This window comes from Penicillium cosmopolitanum (genome assembly GCF_028827165.1).
Source record: "Penicillium cosmopolitanum strain IBT 29677 chromosome Unknown utg000006l:49.0-5199605.0:1.0-5204138.0, whole genome shotgun sequence".
NCBI classification, from domain to species: Eukaryota; Fungi; Ascomycota; class Eurotiomycetes; order Eurotiales; family Aspergillaceae; genus Penicillium; species Penicillium cosmopolitanum.
Window position 1 is genome coordinate 3,038,207 of NW_026622676.1, and position 18,787 is coordinate 3,056,993.

The 18,787-nt window shown below is 51.0% G+C and overlaps 5 protein-coding genes across 5 annotated transcripts; 3 read left to right on the forward strand and 2 right to left on the reverse strand.

Annotated features, from left to right (window-relative positions):
• Positions 1-1,100: 1,100 nt before the first annotated feature.
• N7509_005663 (uncharacterized protein) lies at positions 1,101-3,002 on the reverse strand (the record flags this gene model as incomplete). The annotated part of the gene is given in 4 exon segments (XM_056630300.1): positions 1,101-1,984; positions 2,061-2,517; positions 2,535-2,848; positions 2,987-3,002. 4 exon segments carry the CDS (start codon positions 3,000-3,002, stop codon positions 1,101-1,103), a joined length of 1,671 nt encoding a protein of 556 aa, XP_056489602.1.
• A 984-nt stretch (positions 3,003-3,986) lies between these two features.
• On the forward strand, positions 3,987-4,172 carry N7509_005664 (uncharacterized protein; the record flags this gene model as incomplete). Its single annotated transcript, XM_056630301.1, has 1 exon — positions 3,987-4,172. The coding sequence occupies one exon, from the start codon at positions 3,987-3,989 to the stop codon at positions 4,170-4,172; it is 186 nt and encodes a 61-aa protein (XP_056489603.1).
• Positions 4,173-5,323: 1,151 nt separating this feature from the next.
• Positions 5,324-7,578, forward strand: N7509_005665 (uncharacterized protein; the record flags this gene model as incomplete). The annotated part of the gene is made up of 5 exons (XM_056630302.1): positions 5,324-5,651; positions 5,729-5,933; positions 6,198-6,500; positions 6,566-6,831; positions 6,896-7,578. The coding sequence occupies 5 exons, from the start codon at positions 5,324-5,326 to the stop codon at positions 7,576-7,578; spliced, it is 1,785 nt and encodes a 594-aa protein (XP_056489604.1).
• Positions 7,579-8,888: 1,310 nt separating this feature from the next.
• On the forward strand, positions 8,889-10,758 carry N7509_005666 (uncharacterized protein; the record flags this gene model as incomplete). The annotated part of the gene is made up of 6 exons (XM_056630303.1): positions 8,889-9,094; positions 9,169-9,266; positions 9,329-9,666; positions 9,742-9,867; positions 9,938-10,270; positions 10,342-10,758. The coding sequence occupies 6 exons, from the start codon at positions 8,889-8,891 to the stop codon at positions 10,756-10,758; spliced, it is 1,518 nt and encodes a 505-aa protein (XP_056489605.1).
• Positions 10,759-11,283: 525 nt separating this feature from the next.
• N7509_005667 (type II myosin) lies at positions 11,284-18,690 on the reverse strand (the record flags this gene model as incomplete). The annotated part of the gene is given in 6 exon segments (XM_056630304.1): positions 11,284-11,709; positions 11,769-17,062; positions 17,082-17,755; positions 17,811-17,995; positions 18,055-18,198; positions 18,253-18,690. 6 exon segments carry the CDS (start codon positions 18,688-18,690, stop codon positions 11,284-11,286), a joined length of 7,161 nt encoding a protein of 2,386 aa, XP_056489606.1.
• Between the last annotated feature and the right edge of the window lie 97 nt (positions 18,691-18,787).

The following is an 18,787-nucleotide window of genomic DNA, read 5'->3' on the forward strand; positions in this document are numbered from 1 at the left end:
GAACTTGAAGCAACAATAAGTTTAGGCAGAACCCATCAACCAGGATGAATCATAGACAGCCGGAGTCAAAGAAAGACCGAGATGAAAAGGATAAGAGAAAGAGAGCAAGGAAATGCTGCAGTCAAAAATAAAACAGAAAAAAAAGTCGTAGTCGTAGCTGTTTCACCAACCAGTGGGTTTGATCAAGTCTTTATAGCATCAAGTCGGAGCTCATGGGACCTTTGATACACCCCTGCCCCTTGGCGATAGCTGCAACAACTGCAAACAGCCACTGCCACCAAACACTGAAAAAGAAAGACCATGTTTCTATTTTCTTCAACGCGCCTAGCCTAGTTCACGATGAAACTGTCTTCACGGGTCGGGTGGTATGGCTCGGCGGTTGGCGAACAAAGGTCTCCACCCTGTCGGTACACGGGGCAGCCTGCTCCTCCATAGGTTCGCAAGGCAAGAGTGAAAGCTGAAACAATCAGCCCAGGGTTCAAACGGACATCACTATTGTCGGCATAGGGCTGGCGCTAACTGAGGGACTTCGCGCGGGACTGCAGTAGGGTTGGGCGCGCGCTAAAATCAATGCTGAAGGGTCGTTTCATCGCGGGCGTGTAGACACTCGAGAACCAATCAATGGTTCATGTCTAAGTATATCAACAGAACGGGATTTTGATTGGCGAGAGCTGGATTTGGGTTTTCCTGGAAGCTAAGAATAGGTGGTGACCAAGTGAAGTTCAAAGTTGGGCAAGGAAATCACTGGCAATGGCAGATGGGGAAATGAGTGGGATATGCGAACAAAGAACTCAGACTCGAACTACGTCGATCCCTTTCAAAGAAACTTATTATACTGAACAATTGACGACTCCTTCAAATGGTATGCACATTGCCCTACTGGCCATTCTGTCATTACAATTACAGATCCTCAAAATGAACCCCGCCAAATGAACCAAATGAACCAAATGATCGCGCCAACCCAAGATGCTGGAGAGGGGATTTTCGTGATGCAAAACTCGTAACGTCGATCCAAAACGCCAAATCCAAATTCCCCAAAAAAAATCAACATGAAACTACGCCCCAAAGGAAGAATCTACCAGGTCTGACCTATTACAGTGTCAAGCTGGTCGACTCGCCCCAGCGTCTGCAGCGCCCCCATCATCCCCCGCCGTCGCAGCCAGTTTAGGATAATTTCCAGACGGCGGGAGAGGTGGTTTAAGGTCTGCCGGAGACACGGGGTCATGCGAGGGGATCGGGCTGGGTTCATCATCATCATACTCGTGTCCAAGATAATCATCATCCGGATGACCAGATCCAGTAGCTGAGGAGTGGTCGACCGAGGCACGGTCATAGCCCTGCTGATAGTTCTGGTGACCTGGAGCATTTTTCGAGTTCTTTGTCGCCTTCTTCGTCTTTCGGCCCTTCATCTTGGCCTTTTCCAATAACCGCTTCTTCTCCGCAAGCCGCTTTCGCTCTTTGCGGTCTTTGATCTCGTACTGTCGAATCAATGCCTCGGGAGGATGTCCGAAAATGCTTTCATATTCACAAAATTCGCAGATCCAGATATCTTCCAACCGAGGCGGGTGGTGGATGTTGGTATACTGTTGCTGGATTTTGCGCTGACGCGCTGCCAGCGAGTATATACTACCGGGTGACCGCTTCTTCTTAAGGCCCACGGGTGCTTGTTCGCCCGGCGCCGGCTGCGTGCCCGGGGGTGCGGCCATGCTCGGGCTTGTCTGCGTGCCTTGTGTAGAGAATCCTCGGGGGTTCTGCGTGGTTGCAGCAAGGGGCGAAGTGGACGAGCGGTGGGGCAGAGGAAACGGACTTCGCTGCATGGCCATGCCTTTGGAAGAGTCGGACTCGCATGTGAAGGTGAATTGGGTCTTGGTCGGGGTAGTATTCTCCTGGTCCAGCAGGCTCACGTTACTTGAACCCTGGGGCGGAGAGGAAAGGGTGGCTGCGTTCGCAATGGCAGTGGAAATGATTCCTTGGTCCGAATCACCTTGTGAAGCAAGTCAGCATTACCCCGCAATTTGGTCGCATAGACCCAAGACTCATTCATGAGCAGGTAAGCATACCAGAGGGTCCAGGAGACGACATCAACCCATCCCGACGACTCGGAGTACGAGGGGTCATCCAGGCATTCTGGGCATTAGCGGACAATGGGTTTCGACCGGAGTTGCTCCGCGTGGAACTACGTCCTAACCTGCCTCGACCAGAGCCTGAGATCCCACTTGCCAGGGGCGAAGCAGGATTCCCATTCCCATAGTATGTGCTAGTTGCCATGCCATCACTCGCCGCAGCCGGGGCAGGGCTGGAGTTGGCCAACCCCATACTCGCAAACTCCGGGGACAGTGCCGAGTGGTGGCCCCCCATATTCCCCGGCGTGGGAATTTTTCGTTTCTTCTTATTATTTGTGTTCTCAAAAGCGTCATAACCATCCGGACCCGTTGAAGATTTGGGGACTTCGTCTTTCCCGGAATACCCCTGGGGTGTGTACTCGAACCCGGTGACATTGAACCTCGAAATGCAGCGCTGCGTCGAACAACTACCGGCCCATCCTCGTCCCCACTTTCAAATTCAGCTGTCGTTTCGAATCCGTGGTGCGTGTCGGTCTCGGGGGTTAGTTCATGCCGGTCTGACTCGATAGTCTGCTGTACGTAGACTTTGGCGTCGTTGACCGCCTCTTCCGAGTCTCCGGGGACGCCGTAGAAGATTTGAGAGGCCGGTGGTGTTGGTGGGTACAGAATTGTGTCGGCGGCGTCGATGGACAAACGGGAGCGAAGGGTCTTTCGGGGAAGTGGCCGAATCAGACGATCGGGGTAGACGGCAGAGGGTGTGTCAGGGGCCGAGTTGAACGTCCCGTCTGTAGAAGCACACACGACGTCAGTAACCGAGTAACCAATACACTATTTAGTCCGTAGAGAGTGATATGGAGAGCCTTGTATAGCCAACGAGGTGACTGGACAATGAGGTCCCATGGATATAAGACGAGTTGACATACTCAGGGTGGCAGTCATCATGCAAGTTCTGAACACTCGCCCACAACCAAACCACAACCGTCACGATGTGTGGAATGGGATGTGCCAGGCTTGTTCTCGCCTATTCCTATTTCCCCCTCCTCCGAGTAATGGTTGTTGAGGGGGAAATCCAGCGAGATGAATAATGATATATAATATATGGCTGTGGGGGGAGGAACGCGGGAACGGCGGGCACTGTGGTCGGGACTGGGGATTAGTCCTCATGGATTGGAGACATAGGGAGATATTGGTGAAGGGCAAGAGGGGCCAAATGGGGGATCACCAAACAGCCAACTTGTCATTCCCTTAATATTCGAGGTGGCTCGGGTGTTCCACAATCACGGGGGAGTGGGAATATGAACATACCCACAACGAGTGCCAATCTTCAGCACCAGCACCAACAAGGGATGGAGGTGACAGAAAGTGGAAGTGAGAGGATCTGGACTGAACGCAGAACCAGAATGCAGTTGGCTCTCGTAAGAAAAGCCCCGAAGGATCTCGTGAAATCGCACGGCGGAGGGGTTGGCAAGGAAAGACTAGAGAGGGTCACGGGATTTCGGCTTTCAAGCCGGACTAAACCCTTTTAGGGAATTCTGGGCACCCAACGAGCTACTCCGGGGTACTTATTACGCAGCAGTACAGCAGGCTGTGTCTGTGCCAATGGTAGTGGTAGTGGTAGTGGTGCATGGTATTGTGAGTTACCTTCGTAGCTTCGATGTTAACAGGGTCATCTCATATCCCGATTTGTATGTGCATGGCTGAAGAAACGAAAGTACGCGAGTTCATCGGAAAACAATTTGGTAATGTATCAGTATGGAGTACTCGTACCTAGAGTCAGGCATGGCAATGGGATGGAATTGATGGGTGACTACGGTTAGATAGATACCATGTACCGACCGGTACTTAACTAATATGTAGTTACTCGGCAGTAGGTTGTACACTACCGAGTAACTTAACGAGGGGAGTTGGATGCCCTAAACAAAGATGACTACAGCCTCGTTTCCTCCCAATCGATCAGGCTACGCTCTGAAGCAAACGAAGCGACCTTACCTTACCGTACCTGCATTCCAGGCAGCGAGTAACAGCCCCGGTGCCTTGCGTTGGTACGGATTGGATTCCGCACGAGAAGCTCGACCCCGGTACCCCAATCGTGGCAGCTCAACGCTGTGACGGTTACACCACCCTCCGGTTGCAAGATGTTGTTGGTATGGATTCTAGCACAATTCAACAAAGCTGGGAAGAGGGCTTCAGGAGGACAAGGGAGAGAGATTGGGCGCGAGCGGCGCAGATTCCAAGGAACCCACCAAAGAGACACTGGGGAGAGGCGTATAGCTTGGGACCAATATGAGCGCCATTTGACTATAGCCACCTAGTAGATAGTAGCTATGTCATGGCGCAGAGACTAGAATTTGTGCCAATTCGCGTCAATTCCCTGCCGATCAAGCATTGAACCGGATTCCCCACTCTGCCACTCGTCTCGCAGTCCTTGCACCACACGGTCGAATCTCACGTGTCGGACAGACAGAAATGGGTTGCAAGGTGGGATCTCATACTGAGGATCAAGTCATCATAGGTATGGAAGGAGATAGTGACCTTGCCGGTGATTGCGAAGGAGAGAGAAGGAGGTGCAGGTCAGCCGCAGCCCTGGTGCAGCCCTGGCGAGAGGAACGGATTTCTGCCGAGGGGGGCAAAGTCAGCATTGGCTTTGTGCTGGGAGATGTAATCGAGAGGGTGTATTCAACACAATGGGATCATTCAATGATGAGGACTCAGATTAAAAGGAGGGGGGGAAGTGGAAGTGGACAAGCCACAAGTCATAAGAGGGGAAGTGGAAGTGGAAGTGGAAGTGGAAGTGGAAGTGGAAGTGGAAGTGGAAGTGGAAGTGGAAGTGGAAGTGGAAGTGGAAGTGGAAGTGGAAGTGGAAAGGTCAGTCGCGTCAAGCAGAGCGGGGAAGGACGGGCGAGGATCTTTTGGAGTCCCGTTCCGGCGCTTTTCACCTTCTCTTCTTCTCTGCTTCACCCCCGCCAATCTCTTCTTTCTTTCCTCGGACTATGTAGTCATCGGGCTCTTACTCGAGCCCTGTGACGTCCTGCTTCGGTTTATACTGCGATCCTCAATTGTCCTGCTCTCCTTCTTCCACAAGAAGCTCCCCAATCGCACGAAGCTCCCTCGCAACCACTCTGGCTCGAGGCGGTGCTCCCCCAACACCCACAACGCCTACCGACAAAGGATCTGTTGAATCTCCTACCTTGCTCTCTGAATCCTTATAATTCCGTATCTCCTATTTCCTCGCATTTCTCAACCCTCCTAATCCCGCCACCATGACGCCCCGTCGCTCTTCGAGAGCCCGCACCACCCAGCCTTCTCCTGCCCTCCTCCAACACACCAACACGAACTCCTCTGCCAGCTCCTCCAACTCGACCACACGCGAGAGGAACACTCGCTCGAATCACAAAAATCCTTCTCCTCGAGATTCCACCGGTGCTCGCTCCCAGTCCATCGACGATACCGAAAACGGCTCGAGGGTCGACCTCCCACACACGCGCCAGCGCCAGCGTGCCCGCGATGACGATGAGGAAGAAGAAGATCCCCCTCGTCCCCTGGAAGATGACGAAATGGATGAGGATGAAGAGGAGGAAATAACTCGGTGTTTGTGTGCCCAGCAGGACTACCCCGGCCTGCCCCCCCCTCTCGTCGCGAAGCTCTCCTGCTCGGTCGCAGTGCAGTCAAGCCGGAGGGCGAACATCCTCCTCCTGATTCATCTGACTTGCTTTCCGATGAAATCGGTAGCATGTTCATCCAATGCGACTCGTGCAAAGTCTGGCAGCACGGTGGCTGTGTGGGAATTATGGATGAGGAAACAAGCCCTGACGAATATTTCTGTGAAGAGTGTCGAAAGGACTTGCACACTATTCGCGGCGAACCGAATGGGTATGTTTGCAAACCAGTCCTCCCATCTTTCTTTCTTTCTTTCTTTCTATTTCTTTTTCTTCGTCCCTCCCTCCCCCATTCAGTTTCGTTGCGTTGCGACTGCTCGTGCTGGCTCAGGCCGGTGCGAACAGTCGAAGCTGCAAATTCTCGTTGCTCAAGCGCAACTTGGGATTGAATGCCGATCGGAGGACATTGAACGTGTTCTCCTTGCAATACTCCTGCCAATTCTCCTCTTCAAGAGACAGCATGCTAATAATCTCGCAGCCAGCGCTCGTCCACCTACCTCCCCGTCAATCCGAAATCATCACCCGCGCCATCCGTGCCCTCCTCTCGACCCTCCCGAGCCTCTTCCCACGAGAGCTCATCCCGACGTTCCAGAGACCCGAAATCTCGCCTGAGTGAAAGCGAAAATGTCAAGCGACGGTCGACCATGAACAGCCGTGATGCCGCTTACGATGAAGAAGAGCTAATCCGACGAGCGATCGAAGAAAGCAAAGAAGATACCAAAAGCCTTCCCGACGACACATCCAGCCGACGGGGAAAGAGGAGTCGTAGTGAGAGCGAAGCGTGCGTAATCTTTCTTTTCCCCCATATTGAGACTTGTGGCTCGGTAGCTGACATCCCACTTCCAGACATAGAGAAGGCACCAAACGCCCGCGAACCGGCTCTCCGTCTCCTGCTGCTCCTATCTCGAAGGAAAACAACCCTGTGTCTCAACCTCCATCTGATGATGAGTCCAAAGCGAAGCCGGCAATGAACGGCACCCGGAGGCAAAGGGCCGCATCTCGGGGCCAGCGTGATAAGGTGCCTCCCAAAGAACCAGAGGAGCCTGAGGTGGAAGCTCCTGAAGCTGTCAATGGTCATAAGGAGAAGGTAGTAGACCGACGCAAAGGAGATGGTGAGTGCCGAGAGACTTTTTCCCTCGATAACTTCGGAGTATTTGCTTACATTTCCGATTCTAGAATCCGAACCTGAGATTGGATCTCCCGTAAAAACTGTGCCGAGCGAGCCTGAACCAGCGCAAGCAAGCCCGAATACTCCTACTCAAGAACCCACACCAGCTCGCCCATCAACACGCAAGTCAGGTCGTCCGCCTGCACGCCGCGGCCGAGTTGGACGCAATCAATACACCAAAGATCGAGATGTTAATGGCAATGGCACCGAGTCACCACGTCGCGGGCAATCTCGTGAAATCGGCGGAGATTCTCCCAGAGTGGGATACGGCAACATAAACGGTGCGCATGTCAATGGGGGAGATACCGGGCGACCCAGCAAGCCTCGGAGTATGCACCCGCAGCGCACGACGATGATTGAAATGAAGAGACGTGTGGCAGCCATTCTTGAGTTTATCTCTCGTATGCAAGTGGAGATGGCTGTTGCCAGCGAGAACTCCTCTACCCCAACGGGAAACGAGGATCGTTCTCAAGGCCTGCTTTTAAAGAGCATGGTCGAGCAGATTGATGCCGCCATGGCATCTACAATCAGTGACGGCGGCGAGTCTGCCCCACCTACGACAGACGGTGACGGAGATGCCCCAATCCATGAAAAAGACTTCAAAGACCTCAGCAGTGTGGAAATGATGGACGTGCTGACCCGTCACCTCCTCAAGTGGCAGCAGGAATACGGGAAGTTTGGGGAACGGTAGTATCTGCCGTGTCACCACACCACGCGCGCGCGTGTGTGTGTGTGTGGTATTGCATGGTTATGCGTGTATTCCAAACTAGACCGATCATCTGCTGCTTCTTATCACGATACCCCTTTGTTTCATCGTTCCTCCATGTCGCCCGTTGTACATTAGACCCTTTTCTGCAGGCGTCTGTTGGTCGTTTTATTTTCACCTTTTCAGCTTTTTCTTGGTTATCTTTCTTTTCGTGGCTCTCGCCATGTATCATCTCTTTCATATCAAATTGGCGTCTTCATCATTATTGGAGACCGAGAGTGGTCATGGCTAATTGCGTTGCTCCCACCTTCTCGGATCTCGAGATCTCTTCTCCTTTTCCTTCTCATGAGTCATATTTCATTTCTGAATTCCGGTCTTGTTTTTGAAATCTTGCGGAATTTCTTTTTTTTTGCTTCATGCTGGGTTCCTTTCTTCACTCTTGTTTGGCTTGGGTTGGTGTTTTGGAAAATCAGGCTCTCTCTATACATCGGCTATTCAGTAAGAATTTCCTCTTGGTGAAATCAATATTACTTCTCTCTTGTGCTATAAACTTGGCGTGTCAAATTGTAACCTTGGAATCTTGGAATGATTGCACAATCAATCATCTTTAAGTTGTTCGCGGTGGTTAGTAGACAATCGTGTATTGGTTGACAACTCACCTGGGCACTCCCTGGTCGAGATTTGCAGACTTGGAATCACGGACAGCGACTCGATGGATCTTAGATTCGCTTACTGCTGCAGGTGTCCGGATTGAATCTGTAGCTGTACCCAGTCAAGGATGATATGCTCCTCTAATAAATCATCCAGTGACACCTTTCATTAGGGCACAGTCATAGAGATATTTCCAACCCCACCATTCACACCCACCTAAATTTAACAGATACAGGCCAAATCTAACAACTTGGAATCAAATCCTAGAAAGTCAAATAGAAATACAATTTCCTTGAATTGAGGCCATGATGTGTGGGGCTGCCTAGGTGCCTTGCTTCATCCAGGCCTCGACTGCGGCTTTCTCACCGGCGTCTATACTTCGATCACCCCAGCCCCTATCAGATTGAGAATAAGTTCCCTCCTATTGGTGACCCCACGCCCTCCTCCCCGCGTTTACCCCGGATTACGGGAACCAACCCGTCAATATCTGTCTCATTGACTGCCACTTTGCCGTCTCCGTTGATAGAAGATATAAAAAATGACCCGCCCCCCGCGCTGGTCATCGTGTGGAGCTTGGAAAGCTTTTTGATGCAAATACCATATTACGCAGGTAAACCTTGGAACTCCAAGTACCGATCCTCAAAATGGACGATATCGCGCAGTCAAAACCCGGTACGGAGGCTGTTGAATACGTCAAGCCGGGTCCGCTGCAGCAACTGCCTCTTCCAGTGGAATTGGCGTCTTTGGGGAGCGATGAGATTGATCAGCTTGAGAAGGGGCTAGTTCGTCGATTAGATACCTGTTTACTTCCCTCTGTGGTTATTCTTTTCCTGATGAATATTCTCGATCGGTATGTTCTTCCCTCCCAGATTGGTCCCTCCAGCCCTGGTCAGATCTAACCAACTAACCTTGAAATTACTTTAGAAACAATATTGCGAATGCAAAAATTGCCGGACTACCCGATACACTCGGTATCTCTAATACTCAATACAATACCTGCCTCATGATATTCTACGTTGGATGTAAGACAGTGTCCAAATATCCCACTCCCTCAGCTGGGACCGCTACTAAGCAACATTCGCAGACATTCTCACTCAACTTCCTTCGAATCTGATCATCACCAAGGTCAAGCCCTCAATCTATATCGGCACCGTCACCGCAGCCTGGGGAATAGTATCCATGTGCCAGGCCTTCACCCGCAACTTCGCAGGCCTATTCGTGTCTCGTTTTGTCCTCGGATTGGTAGAAGGACCTTTCTTACCGGGAGTTTTCTTCCTCATGTCCTGCTGGTACAAGCGGTCTGAACTACCCCCGCGCATCGCCCTCCTATATGGAGCAAATATGCTGGCTAGTGCATTTGGTGGGCTAATAGCTGCGGGAATTGTTGCTCGCATGGAGGGGAAAATGGGTCGACCGGCATGGGTAAGTCGTTACTACAATATCGAAATAGCAATTACTTCCAATCACAGTACTAACCGCAGGTTTTCTCTGGTTTAGGAATGGCTTTTCATTATTGAGGGCTCGATGACTATTGCAATCGCATTACTTGTTATTGCTTTCATTCCGGATTACCCCGGCACCACCAAGCGCTGGTGGATGGACTGCGAGTATCAATTGCTGGCTGTAAGTATTGCTCTACCTAAAAATAATTCATCACGAAACGAGCACACAGACTAACAACGATTGATGCTAGGACTGGCGTCTCCGCAATGAAAATGCCGGACTCATCGACGACGACCCTGGTTCCCTACTCTGGGGCGTCAAACAAGCTCTCGTTGACCCGAAACTATACATGTTCATTGTCCTCCAAATGGCTCTTCTAACAGCCCAATCATTCAACAATTTCTTCCCTTCAATCGTCGGCACATTGGGATATAACGATACCATTACCCTCTTACTAACCGCACCACCGTATGCATTCGCATTCATCTGCTCCCTGATCATCTCCTTCCATGCAGCTCACAAACAAGAGCGAGGTCTGCACATCGCAATCCCCTTGCTTTTCGCGTTTTTGGGGAATCTACTAGTAAGACCTAATCCACACTCAAGCTATTTGTCAAGATAGCTGGTCAATTCTGACTAATGTCATTTTCACAGGCGATGTTCGTCCCATCAACAGGCGGTCGTTATTTTAGCATGTTCCTCATGACAGCGGGATCCTATTCACCTTATAACCTATGCGTCTCCTGGCTAAGCTCAACACTCCCGCGTCCCAAAGCAAAGCGCGCAAGTGCATTGGCTATCGTTAATTTAATGGGTGCTGGCGTGGCGCATTTCTACACCTCGTATATGTTTCCCGATTCGCAGAAACCGAGATACTACGCCGGTGGCGGTGTTATGAGCGGTGCTTGTCTGGTGTGTGCGTTGATGGCATTGGGAATTAAGTGGCATTTGAAGAAGCAAAATGCGGAGATTGAGAGGGCTGAGATGGAAGATGGTGTGCTTGCTAGTAGTTCGGCTATTACTGGGACGGCGAGAGCGGATGGAGTTGTTTCGTTCCGATACGTGCATTAATTGTGGCTATTATGTGATATTTACCCTAGGGTACCTACTGCTATTATCTCTATACAGTGGGGTTGTTCCAAGGTTGCTATGTTGATGAATGGATCTCACGATTGATTATCAAGATTCATTCGACCATAAGCTATCCATTAGCATGTGGAGGAAATGAGCGCTGGCGCCACCACTGCGTATGGGACCACCCACTAGGGATTATTCATCAATCTGGAATTCTTCTTGTATTGTAGATAGCTAAATCATAACACCCACCTGGGCATCGAGCGTATTTACTCCGAACCTCAACGCACAGAAAAAAAGAATCAAACAGCCCTACCAGATACATACAACCCCAATGCGGCAAAAAGACATAAGGTCATTCAGACAATATGAACAGGACCTATCAGTAATAATAAAAAACCAAGTCGTCCCCCTCCGAATGCACATGTACGCCAACCCAAAGCAGAACAAAAAAGCAAAACAATCACACCCAAACAGCGACTCCAAATCCAACCCTTCGTAGTACAATTACCTCCATCCTATTCACAGAAATCCTTTGGTGTTGCTGGGCTTCCGCTGAAGGGCGTCATTAGATCCATAAGCAGCACTTCCCTTCCGGCTACCAGTATCGCTAAACGCAGGCATTGGGGGCCGACCAATGACGCTACCGCGGATTTTGCCAAGCTCTCGCTCCAAGCGGAGCACCTTCTCCTTCTCCTCGCGCAATTCGCGCTCAGCGCGACGAACACGCATTTGAGTATCGGTATCGCCTTGGTTGAGCTCATCGATGTTCTGAAGAAGGCGGGAAATCTTATCCTGGGCCTTGTTCATATCTTCGGTAAGCTGGACATTGATCTTCTCGCGTCGATCGATTTGAGATTGGAGGTCCTTCACAGTGCGATCAACGTTCCGAAGAGAGCGCTGTTCAGCACTGTTCTTGTTCTCTTGGTCCTCGAGGTGGGTTTCAAGCTACAGGGGGAAGTCATATTAGCACACGTAATCTGGGTGTCAGAGAGAATACAACTTACTTCCTTGATGCGCTTGTGCAGGAATCGCACATCTTGACTACCGGACGAATAGCCCTTGGTTTCAAGATCCACGCATCGCAGTTGGACCTCCTTGAGCTGCTTCTCAAGCCCGGTCTTATCCTTGAATAGTTGGGCATGGGCCTCGCGTTCAGCAGTGAGCTCTTTCTGCATTTCAGTGTTCAGAGCATCAGCCCGGCGCATCTTGCCAACAGCCGCGGAAGAGACATCCTCCTGCTGAGCAAGCTTAGACTTGAGCTCAAGAAGCTCACGATCCATGCTAGCCGCATTGCGCATAGACGGACTTTCACCCTTGGCAAGATCTTCTAGGCGCTCGCCAGCCTCGGCCAAACGACCTTCCAGCATCTTCTTGTCCTTCAGAAGAAGTTCACGTTCGGCAGTGACATCATCGACAGAGGTGCGCAGAGCCCGGACTTGAGAAAGAAGGGAGACCACTTTGGTTTGAGCCTCGTTGTGTGCCTTAGACGCTTCATCGCGCGAGTTGCTGATGTCTTGCATGACCATGTCCAGGCGGGCCTTCTCCTTGGCCCAAGTGGAGCTGTTGAGAACTTCGTTATCCCACTTGCTTCGGAGATCTTCAAGCTCCTCGCGCAGACGGGTGTTCTCACCCCGGGAGTGCAGCACACGCTCCCGTTCCGCCTCAAGCTCACTGTTGATGGTGGAGAACTCTCTCTGGTACTTTTGTCTGGTCTGCTCCATCGAAGTCTCCTTGTCTTCGATGTCGATGGCCCGCTGGTTACGGTAGTCCTCTAGCTCGTTCTGAAGACGCTGCTTCGATTGCAAGGCAGCCTGGAGTTCGGCAGCTTGATCTTCCATGCGAGCCTCCAGAGAGGCAGTTTCACGTTGCAAGTCCTCCACAAGACCGTCCATTTCCTTTCGCTCGGACATAATCTGGGCACAGGTCTCTTCAGCTTCCTGGCAACGGGATTTGGCGAAGTTCTCGGCCCGAGTAGCCTTTAGAACAGTGATCTCAGCTTGTTCAATCCTGTTGAAGTACTCATCAGCACGAGTCTTATATAGACTGAGGCTAGACTCCAGGTCGGCGGCTCTCGAGGATTCTGAATCGAGACGAATCTGAAGATCAGAGAATTCTGAGAGGAGTTGATTGCGGCTGAGGGCGTCCTGGTCGTGGATTTCTTGCATCTCCTGGGTTTCGGAGCGGGCGTCACGAAGCTCAACTTCCAGAGAAGCACGGCTGCGCTTGAGCTTCTCAAAATGAGACTTGGCCTCACCGAAGTCAGCCATAGTCTCATTGTGGACCTTAAGAAGCGAGCGCCGGGACTGCTCCTGTGAGTTAATCAAGTCATACAGCTCCTCGTGTGATTTGGCCTGAACATCGCGCAGCGATAATTCACCGGAACGAATACTGCGTTCCAAAGATGAGACCTTCTTGGCAGAGTCATCAAGCTGATCATGGAGACGACCGTTCTCGCGCTCAAGGAGGTTCATGCGACGAACAGAGGGGCTGTCATCCTGCCAAATATCTCTACCGGGAGTTGAGTGTTCAATCTGGCTTTGCAGGTGGCGGTTCTGCATCTCGGTCATCTGAAGCTTGTTCTGCAGCTCTTCAATCTCAGCTGCTGTGTCCATACGCCTCTGGTACCCGACGGTATCCACGGTCCTGTCAGAGCGAGCAGAGTCATTCGCCGTTTCGTAGACGTTTTGGAGTCTGTTGGGCGTCGAAGGGTTGGAGAATCGCTTAAGCGCGTTTTCGGAGTTCTTCCGGAAATGCTGAGGCGTACGGTTGTTGGCCACTTCATTCTGATCGATTTCTTCGAGCAATGCACGCTTGGAGGAGGAATACTTGGTATCCAAGTCCTTCATCTCATCGGCATGGCGGCGGCGCATCTCGGCAAGCTGGCTTTCAGCTCTGGCATGCTTCTCCTCAGAGACCTTTAGTTTGTGCTGCACAGTGTCGATAACTTGCGCGAGGTCAATCTGTTTCGACAACTGTGGCTGGACGGCTTCCCATGACTGACTAACTTCCGTCGCTTCGGGCTCAAACACGCGGTGGAGAAGGATGAGCTTTCGGTGCAACTCCTCGATCTCCTTGTTGCTTCTATCAAGTGTTCCCTGGACTTGGCGGGTGTTTGATTGAGCCTGGTTCCGAAGTTGGCGCTCGTTTTCAAGGTTTCGATTTGCTTCCGCAAGCTGAATATTGGCAGTTGAAGCGGCTTTCTCTGCGTTGCGGCTAGTCTTGTGTTCCCTCTGAATCTCATGGTTTATGTCCTCCAGGTTCAAAGCCAGTTTCTCCTTTTGTTTTTCAAGGGATGTGATAGCAAGCTGAGACTCTCCAAGCTGACGCTCCAGCCTCTTGTTTTCTTCGTCGAGTTTGTTCTTCTCCTTCTGAAGATTGGTCAACCGGAGTCTATTATTGTCACTCGCTTTGGAAGTTGAACGAGCAATGTCGAGGTTCTTTTGTTGAATCTTCGTAAGCAGAGATCGGTTGTCGTTCTCTGAAGCGGTCAATCGGCCTCGTAGGGTTACCAGCTCTCGCTCCAGACGTTCCTTGTGCTGATCATGGCGAATACGGAAATTATCAGATTCGGAAATTGCATGGGTGAGCTCCTGAACCCGAACAGCGAGCTCAGACCGTTCCGCCTCAATATCTTCAAGTAGTTCCGTCTTCTCGGTCAGATCCTTACGCAGACTGGTGATACGCTCATCGGCCTGGTTCTTGATCTTGCGTTCGATTTCGGCCTCGGCATTCAAACGAGCACTCTCAACATTCGTAAACCGATCGCGGAGTTTGATCAATTCGCTCTGCAGATCCTTTCGTGACGTCTCCGCATGAGCCCGGGCCTCGTTGGCTCGGCGAAGGGTGTCTTGCTGAATGTACATCTCCCTCTCGATTGTAATCTTGGATTCATTGAGAGCTTCATACTTAGTTTTCAAGTCTGAAAGGTTGTGGTCGGAGAGCATTTGGACATCGTCCCTTGATTGGCGCTCTCGGCTGAGGTCTGCTTCGACCTTGAACAGTTGGTCCTTGAGGTCATGCACTTGGTGTTCCAGGAATTTCCGGCTTTCACCAGCCTCGGCATCTTCGGTTCTTTTGTCCTCAAGGAGTTGCTTGACAGCGGCCGCTTCACGCTCAAGCTGAGCCTTCTCCGATCGCATAGCATCCCTCTCCGCTTGCACTTCACGGAGACGTTGTTGCATGTTGTCATGTCGAGTTGAAAGAGACTTCCTCTCGGTTTCGATACTCTGCTTTTCTTCGCTGTGTTTCTTCGCATCGTTCCGGAGAACGGCCATTTCGCTCTCTTTCCGTCGCAAGAGATCTTCATAGCCGGTAGAAGTAGCAGAGAGCTCAGAAATTTGTTGACGTACGGACCGATTGTCGTCCTGAAGGTCACGAACTTGTTTCTTCGACTTCTCGAGCTCTTTGGAGGTGTTGGCAAGTTTAACATCAAGATCTTGATCTGTTTTTAGGAGCTTGGTCTCAAGCTCTTGGAGCTTTCGGTCCTTGAGGCTCAAGTGACTTTGGAGCATCTTGATTTCTTGTCCAAGCTCTTGAATCTGGTTGTCCTTGCCGGAGAATCGACCTTCGGCTTCAGTGAACTTTTCGTCGAGCTCGGCCAAGCGAGCTTGTGCGTCATTCTTCTCGGCCTCTAGTGTCTGAATGATCTGCCCGGCTTGTTCAAGTTGAGTGATCCGGAGTTGGAGCTGCTCATCAGTCTTCCTCTTCGCATCAACCAACTCGTCAAGTTGTTCTTCCAGACTCTCCTGATCGGCAATGGCCTCGGACAGCTTTTCTGCCAGCTCTCCTTCTCGTTCTTGCAGACGCTTGAATATTTCTTCCTTGTCGAGGGCAAGGGCACGCTCACTTTCCAAGGTTTGTTGGATCTTCTGGATCTCCATCTCCGTACGTCTGCGCTCCTCGTCGACCTTTTGACGATCCAAGATATCTCGCTTCATCTTCTCTTCCAAAGATTTGATCTTGTCATCTCTTCTTTGAACTTCTTTCGCAGTACGCGTGTCACCAAGGAGAGGCTTCATCCTTGAGAACATGCGCCACCAGGGACTACCCTTAAGTTCAAGATATGAGTGGAAGTTTTGCTGAATGATACGGGTTGCCTCAGCCCGGTATAGGCGTTTGTTCGAGATGCGGCGCTGGACGAATCCTCGGGCCAGGGATTGGAAACGAGTCATGATGGTCCGAATTATCTCATCTCGCTTCTCTTCCAGGTCGGCTAGAACACCGGCTCGGAAGAAAACTTTGGTCCGACCAACGCGATACCAAGACCGGTCCATGCCTAACTTCTCAAGCATCATTTGAGCTGCGCGCTGGCCCTCCAGATAGCCCTTCGGCATATTTTGGCAGAGAACCCCGTATCGTTGCCTAAACTCAGCAAAATGTAGTCGATTGGGGAAGCCAGTTCGCGCAATTCGAATTCCTTCCAAGACACCGTTGCAGCGAAGTTGATCCAGAACCAAGGGTGCGTGAAGCATCTTGGGTCGTTTCTTGTGGTTTGGCAAGATACAACGCACGAAATGGGGATGGGTGGAATGAAGCTGGCTCATCAAAGTCGCGAGCTGTTCCTTGTGTCGTTGAGCTACTGTTCGGAACAGGCCCTTCTTGACTCGGCTGCGAGGGAAGTCACCTCCTGACTCGGGGTCGGCGCAGTCGGCGAAAATGTTAGCGACATGTGGTTGTTCGGAGCCCGCCAGGAGACGTGTGATGTTGTCATTCAAAGGATCCTTGTTTTTCTCGAGCCAATCATGCGTGGTGTACTCGACTTCGGCGGCGTAATGTGTGAGAACGAAGCCTTGGCTGAGGCGAGCGGAGCGGTATTTTGGCGTTTTACGGTCCCAGAGCGAGTGAAGTTTCTCGGTGAAAGACTTGTCTGTGGCCTTAGGCATCACACAATCCTCATCCAAGCAGGAGAAGATACCAATTGGATTGGTCAATTCGATCAAGTCGATTGTCGGCTGCAAATCTTTGCCGAAATCAATGAACTGCCACTCGATCTGTTCCCTCGCGTATTCTTCCTGCTCCAGCACAAACATGTGATGGTTGAAGAACTGTTGAAGCTTCTCGTTGGTATAGTTAATGCAAAGCTGTTCGAAGCTGTTGTTGTCGAAAATTTCAAAACCAGCAATATCCAGCACGCCAATAAAATAATTGTCATCAGCCATAGAACGGCCGAGCTGGTTGTTGATTCTAGTGACAAGATCCCCGAAGCCACGCTCATAGATACCCTTAGACAGCGCATCCAGGGCGAGGCGAACTTGCTCGGGAGTCTGGACCTTTTCAACCCATTCTCGACCAGCTTTGACTTTGGGGTTCAAAGAGACCCTTGACAAAGGGTTCTGTTGGAATGCCCAAAAGCTGGCAGGCCTTCTCCAAGCTCGCATGTCCATCCGAATTCAGCGCTGCCTGCTCTGCACGCGCGCTCGCCTTTGCGACGGATACATTGCCAAGGTGCAGCACTGCGGCAATGGTGCGTAAAATACAGATCTGGTCATCCTCAGAGAAATTCATGACGTGGAATGCTTCGACCAGAGAGTTCCACTCATCCTTGTCAGAAACGCCCACGATAGAGTCATTTCCATCTCTGGTGTATGAGAAATCTTCCACTTGAAGGTTATCGAGCAACAGCTTCTCTCGAGTTTTCCTGTCTGCTCCCTGGAGTAGCTGGTAGAAAATGTGGTAGTTACGCTCGTTGGAATTTGGTTTGACAACTCGTGACTTTTCAAGCAAGTACCAGTCGATCCATGCTCCGCAGATCTGACCAGACCGTGAGAATTCAATCCTAATGAATTTTCCGAATCGGGAAGAGTTGTTGTTGCGGACTGTTTGAGCGTTTCCGAATGCCTCGAGGATAGGGTTGGCACGAAGAATTTGTTGTGAAAGATTTGTGAGATTCTTAGTTCCAGATCGTCCATAGGGAGTGTCAGATGTGGCGACTGCGGCCAGATATTGGATGACCTTTTTCGTGTTCTCGGTTTTACCAGCACCGGATTCACCTCTGAGAATTGAACAGATTAGCCTTTGCAGTAAGAAGAAATGATTTCCAAACTCACGTTACCAGGATGCTTTGGTTTTCACCCTCCTCAACCAAGTTACGGAATGCTTCATCCGCCATCGCAAAGATATGTGGACGAGTTTCCTCCCTCCCACGACCCTTGAACATCTTGATATACTCATTCGTATAGATTGGGAGGGGACAGTAAGGGTTGATGGTGACCAGGAAAAGACCGGAATATGTCTGTCGGCAAAAGTGTCAGTGCAAGTTCACAGTCCGCTTGTTCGAGGAAGGCGACCAACATAGATCAAATCCGACTGATATCTCGTGTGGAGATTGTGTACCACGGAGGCCTCGTTCAAATGTGTCAGCTCGGCCATATCGTCGGCTTTGTCGAACTTGGCCGGGTTGACCTTGTCGACTTGATCGGCTTCAACTTCGCGTTGCTACCCGAAGTGTCAGCACTGTGTCAATAGACCGAAGAGTCCGAAAGCTCCTACCTCTCCATCGTCACTTTGGACCAAAAGTTTGCCTCCCTCCAACTCTTCTAACACAAGGCCACGAACAAAGGCCTTTTCAGGATCCCTCAGCCAGACGTACTTGTTACCGGAAAAATCATTGTCGCCCTCCAATCCACGGATTTGGTCCGCACTGCGTCGCATTTCCTCAGACTTGATAAAACTTGGCGCAAAGGTTCCGGACGAAGCATTGTTACGGCCGGAGTTGGATCGTTCACGGGTTGTTGAAGCTGGAGACCGTGCGGGGGACAGTTGTGAGACAGAAGAGTTGCGGAGATGCCCTTTCGCCGACTCCAATCCATTTGAAGGAGTAATGATAGCTGATTTGGGCCTTTGCTGTGAGTGTGGTGCTGAAGATGGCGAAGACCGACCAAACGGATTGGCCCGCTTGGGGGAGCTATTCAGTTGAGAGGGAAGCATGGCGTATGGTGGGTTCAATTAGTACATCATTAGATCCCAGTTGTTTTCGTTTCGCATAGCCAAAGGAAGGCAAATAGTCGCAAGGCGGAGAATATGC